Here is a 5,732-nt window from a genome sequence, read left to right on the forward strand (position 1 = left end):
CCCCCCCCCCAAAAAAAAACCCCATTTCGCGACAATATTCCCAAAATTGAATGGGAGAAATATACAAAACCCTTAAAAATTGAGCACTTTTCTTCCGAAGAGATACATGAAATCGGTCGGAGAGACAATGGAAAGGCCCAATTTTCTCAGAAACAAGGAAGAAAACAAATTCTAAAAAACCAATTTCAGAAATTGGAACTCACCGTGGGGAATGTGTTGCTGGTGTAGGAAATGAGCATACAAGTTTTACCAACCGCACCATCCCCGACCGTGACACACTTAATGAAGCGAGACGCGCTCATTTCCGAAGGCGAAGCCTCAGATCTTCTTCCGACGACGACCCAGCTACTCGGACGACGCCCAAGTCTTCCTTCTCTCCTCTTTCACTCTTGTCTCCTTTCAACTACACATCTGTCCATAAAGAGAACTCAACAGAAAACCCCATTTCTTAAAAATCCCCTATCAAATTCCAAACCCCAATGCATACAAAACGATCAACAATCTCTTTCTATAACCACAATAAAACCTAACCCTAACCCTAGAACTAGAAAGAAAGCGAGTATTCTCCAGTCGCAGAGAAAGAGACTAGCAGAGAGAGAAAGAGAGGCAGAAAATGTGGGTTGGGGAAAAGATCCAATCACAAACGCAGTTGCATTGAGAGAGAGAGAGAGAGAGAGAGAGAGAGAGAGATAGTTACCCTGGAGCCGGGAAACAATGCTGTGGAAGCGTTCGCTGACCGAACCCACCTTCGCCAGCTATCAATCCGCTCCCCCCCTACCCAAACCCTTCTCTCTCTAAAAAATTCCCACCAACAAATACCACAAAAACTAACCCCCAAAGACTCTTCTCTCTCTCTCTCTCTCCTCCTTCACCCGCTTCCACCACTACAGGTGAGATCAGATTTGATCATAGATGAAAATAGGGGAAAGTTAATATAGACAGTGATGTATCCACAACCTTTATGTTCATCGATGCATGTCTGCCACGTGACAAATGAACATCATATCTACCTTACGATTAGGATCCAATCTTTTCGAAATCTTAAGGTCATAATGGCCGCACGATCATCCCATCTACTTTCAATCAACGACCTCCATCTAAAGCCTCTGATAGTGGGCCCTCTAAGATGATGGTTCATGAAGGTGAGTAGTGCGTATCACGCTTTCTACATTTATTCCTTCGCATATCGGAATATATAATGTTTGGAAACTAGGAATTATTTAATTAAAGAAAAGACAAATAATATATGGAAATACAGAACAGAAGAGGATTTTGCTGTGCCATAATTATACAAAGAATATTTACCGCATTGTGGCGGCGAATTCTTCGTGGACCCAACCATAGTTTACAAATTAGGAATTGAAAACAAGATTCCTTTCCATCGATTTCTGACTTGTCCCATAATTTCTGGAAACTCTGTCAATATTTGTTTGTTATGAAATCCTTAGTCCTAGTTGCATCAAAAATGGAAAACAAATCCTATTCCAGAGTCTAAATCATTTGATTCTGATCCCATTTTTTAAACAGTTTAACATTCTATTCCAAAATTTTTAAATGATATCAATTTGGTGTATTTAGAATTTGAAATATTCAGTTAATTATCCTTATTTTATCTGTAAAAGTATTTAATAGAGTTTTTCATTATGGAATAATTTATCATTTTATATTAAAAAATAATAATTCTGAGATAAAGAACAGGTCTTGTTCCCTATGTCCTCTCACAGGTTTTTGTGAAATGATCCCATCCGTGCTCTCAAATAGATACTCATGTGCGCTCTCACATTGGCTCAGACATTGGCACAGTAACTAAATGATTGATTACCATTCTCTTGTTTAGATGTTTCTTTATCCGTGCATTAAATACTACATTTGGGAATAAAACAAAGAGACAAAAAAAAAAAAAAAGGGTTACAAAACTTTTCTTTTATAGAAAGAAAATCCATATTCTAAAAAAAAGGTAAATGGACTTTAATGGGATTGAGCTCCTTGCTCGACTGTGTAGCATATGCTAGCACTTATAGTCATCTTGGAGCCGAAAAACAATGCGTAGCGTCTCCTCCCACAACATGGGATAGATATGTCATTTCATCAGCAGCAATATATTATCCTATATATATATATATATATATATCATTATGAAGCGATGATCAATAACCTATGGTAGAGATAGATTTCTTATCACTATCAGCACCAACTTAGTTTGGATCAAAATATCCAACCACGCCAAAATGTTGATGAGATCAATAAATGAGTTACTTTCATAGAACCCTCTTCCATTACCTTAAATATTTGTTGCTTCCTAGTGAACCTTCTTAGGTGATTGCACGATTGGTTAATAACCCCAATAAACAAAAGATATGCCAAGCCTAGTAATAGTTAGATTAATGAGTTTCCCTACTATCGTCTGTATTTGTGGTTGTCATCATATTCCTCACCCTCACTTGTTTCAAACTTTTAGTGTGGATCCATCAACCTTGCTCTGGTATAATCCTCAATGGTAGGGCCAATTGAGAACTTCAACAACATTGTACCCACAATTACTAACCCTCCTTTGGGTGTGATCTGTTCATTGTTGTGACATTTGTTTGTGCATCATAAACATAGCCGATCACTCTTGAGAGGAGACTAGTCGTATAGTAGGATTCTTGAAGCACTAGGGTTTCTTGAGGATTGAGGTTGGTCTAGTCATGCATTACTTAATTAGGAACCATTAATTTCTTCAAAGCAAGGAGTTAGACCGTCTCCATCTTTGGTCCAAGTTGGAGATAGATTAGTTTGTATATCACACAGTTCAACTCCACTAGAACCAGAGTTGAGTGAGTCTGAACAACAAAATTCAGATATGGAACAGTTGAAAAACCTAATAAAAACTTTGGTTGGGCTAGTGGCAAAGTTAGTGCCAAACCTTAATGGGATTCAATATCACAAGTTATTACGGATCATAGTCTCACACGTCATGTGGGTGATTGTAGCCATGAAAATTCTATAGTCCTAAATGAGGGCACTGTTTTAGCTAGTGCACAAAGGTTAATTGAGTCAGCTGAGATCCATTTACTGAGGGAAAACTTGAGAAATTCGAACACTCCATGAAGAATGTCAAAAGGGTGAATGATTAAATAATCAATTATGATGGATTGTATTTCTTTCCAGAGGCTAGGTGGAAGTCTAAATACTTCGTGTTGTACACACAGTGTACGTGATGTTGTCATTGTTATCAACATAATACAATCCGAATCAATAGTGTTGTACAGTTGATAGAGTGATATGACGATGATAATAGTGATCCGATAGAGATGGTTGAGCATCAACGATGGCAAAAGTAGAACATCAAAGTGTTAGAGATGACAGAGTATCAAAAACAAGTACAACCTATATGGTTATTCTAATTAATTCACAAGACAGGTATCATGGTCATAAGAATGTTGACGTGAAGGGGGTTTTGGTGCTTTCACTAGTCATTGGCATTACGAGGTGTAGTCTAGTAATTTGTATATGTTCACGATGTAATGAGGTTACCAGAGGAGATGACATGGTACTATTCAGTCATTTTGATGTCATGGCAATGCTCAACAAAGTATTAGAGGTTGCATGAGTGTAGTGGGTGTGGAAGTGGTGTGTCGCAGATTTTCGAGTTCGATATCAATAATTTTAACCTATTTACATTAAGGGGTAATTTGATAAGTCAATATGAATTTTTTTTTTTTTTTTTTGGCAATCAGTTCCTTCTAGAATGTTGTAGATTGCATTATACTATTTCCAACGCATCCAAAATCGTCTTGATTCAATGTCAAACAAGAGAGTTATGCAAAGTGCAAGGTTTAGGGGTATTTTGGTCATTTTACATTTTCAGCATTGTGGTGAAAGTTTTGGGTGTATGGAACAATGTAACATATTGTTTTATGGTGCTTGGAAATTCTCTTGTGCAATAGAAGCATAGGTTTCTACCCTGGCAACGGCTTTGTCAAACTTTTCGGAGGGCCTATCAGATGATATGGGCTTCGGTTTATGGATAAGTATTGTAGTTTATCAAGTGTTCTTCGAAACGCAACTAGAATTGTGCAATTCTAAGGTCGGATGGAAAAGTTATAGCAATTTCTATTTGGTCACTAAAAATAAAGGGCATTTTAGGCAGTTTCAATAATTTTTTTCTTCCCCGAGTAGAAGAACATTGAGAATTTTCTGAGGTGGATAATTTGTAATGCTACTACTCATTTTAATGAACGTTTGGCTGCAAACGACGCTCAAATTGAAATTAAAACAAAGAAATTATGACTATTGGCCAAGATACTTTTCTAGGTGTTCTGGTTGGCTGAAGCACTATTAGAACGGTGCATTATCATACACTGACGCAAGTAGGAGAATCGTAACCATTGAATGGAAGACTAATATTCTCATCATAGGTTCGAGTTTGAATTTAAAAATGGCAACTCATTTAAGTTGTTGGATGTGGAACGTTGGATCCACATCATATGGTGGAGTTAAAAAGTAAAAAAGTGTGGACTTGGAGGCAACAATTAATGCTTGTTGTTGCTCCATTCAAGGACTCACTTTTTTAACTAAATCAAGACCATTCATCATTAATGAGCTGGATGATTACGATTGTAGATTCACTCTCTAACAAAAAGGTGTAAAAGAACTTTTTTGTAGTGCAATTATGGCCATCGGATGAGGTTCATCTAAGGTTTGTGATGGTTTAAGAGTCCGGATTTTGTGCTAAGGCATCTACCGAAGTTAATGACTTGGATTAAAACCTGCTTTTATGTGATTCAAGATGGAATGACACAATATGCCCATGTATTAGTATTTCTCATGTCATTTATAAAGTATTCTAAGATTCATTTCTAAGCATACGATTGGTCCAAATACAAACATATGTCTTTCATTTGGAATCTGTTTTGGGGTGATTCAAGTTGGAGGTTTTTCTATTTTTTGAGCTCTACACGTCTGAACTAGGAAATAGTAGTGGGTGTTTTAGAGGTGGCCGAAATATCGATTTGAAGCTTATGGGAGGACTTGGGTTTGAAAGAAATACACTCAACCTCATGCATTTGGTTTAATGCCTCCATTAGAGTTTTGTGAAGTTGGATGGCTACTAGCCGAGGGAAAAGGAGAGAAAAAAAAGAGAACGAAAAAGAAAAGAAAAGGAAAAATAAAAAAGAAGCCCCTTGTTGCTTGTGTGTGTATTGATTGATGTTTCTATACTTCAAGTCAACTTGCAGAGCTCCATTAATGGGTATTTTCTATAGTGGTTGCTATTGTTGAAGCTCAAGGAGCTTTTGCAAAGAAAAAAAAAAAAAACAAAAGGGAAGAAAGAAAGAGAAAAGAGGAGTGACATTGTTTAAGCTACTTTGAGCTTCTATAAAAGAGGAAAAGAAAAGAGAGGGATGAGAGAGAGAGAGGGAAAATACTATTGCCAAGGGGGTCCCAGTCCATTACTAATTACTAGTTTCGAGTTGTAGTCATTCTTAGAAGTTCCAGTGAACTCGAGACATCTTTGGAATCTGGGCATCCCAGATAAAGGTTGTAATCATCTTCTACCTTATATTTACTTTCATATGTATGCTTGAGTGTATATATCATTAGGAAGTTATGAATCCCTTGTCTAGTTCCTATTTGTAGGGCATTAATTACTTTATAATTGGTGTTCAGTAGGTACTAGACATAGGGACTATGCGTTCTTTAGTAGTTACCATTGCGTAACCAATTTATCATGGGTGCATCCTCTCAGATCA

The 5,732-nt window shown here is 37.1% G+C and overlaps 1 protein-coding gene across 1 annotated transcript in view; it reads right to left on the reverse strand.

Moving 5' to 3' along the window:
* The window catches only part of LOC122074130 (rac-like GTP-binding protein ARAC3), a 6,035-nt gene extending 5,177 nt beyond the window's left edge, over positions 1-858 (reverse strand). Inside the window, exons 1-2 of the mRNA XM_042638991.1 lie at positions 698-858; positions 204-411 (exon numbers count right to left, since the gene is read on the reverse strand). Of these exons, the coding sequence (XP_042494925.1) occupies positions 204-302 (99 nt within the window). The 5' untranslated portion in view covers positions 303-411; positions 698-858. The remainder of the gene's footprint in view (positions 1-203; positions 412-697) is intronic.
* Positions 859-5,732: the final 4,874 nt, after the last annotated feature.

This window comes from Macadamia integrifolia, chromosome 3, assembly GCF_013358625.1.
Source record: "Macadamia integrifolia cultivar HAES 741 chromosome 3, SCU_Mint_v3, whole genome shotgun sequence".
In the NCBI taxonomy this organism is placed as follows: Eukaryota; Viridiplantae; Streptophyta; class Magnoliopsida; order Proteales; family Proteaceae; genus Macadamia; species Macadamia integrifolia.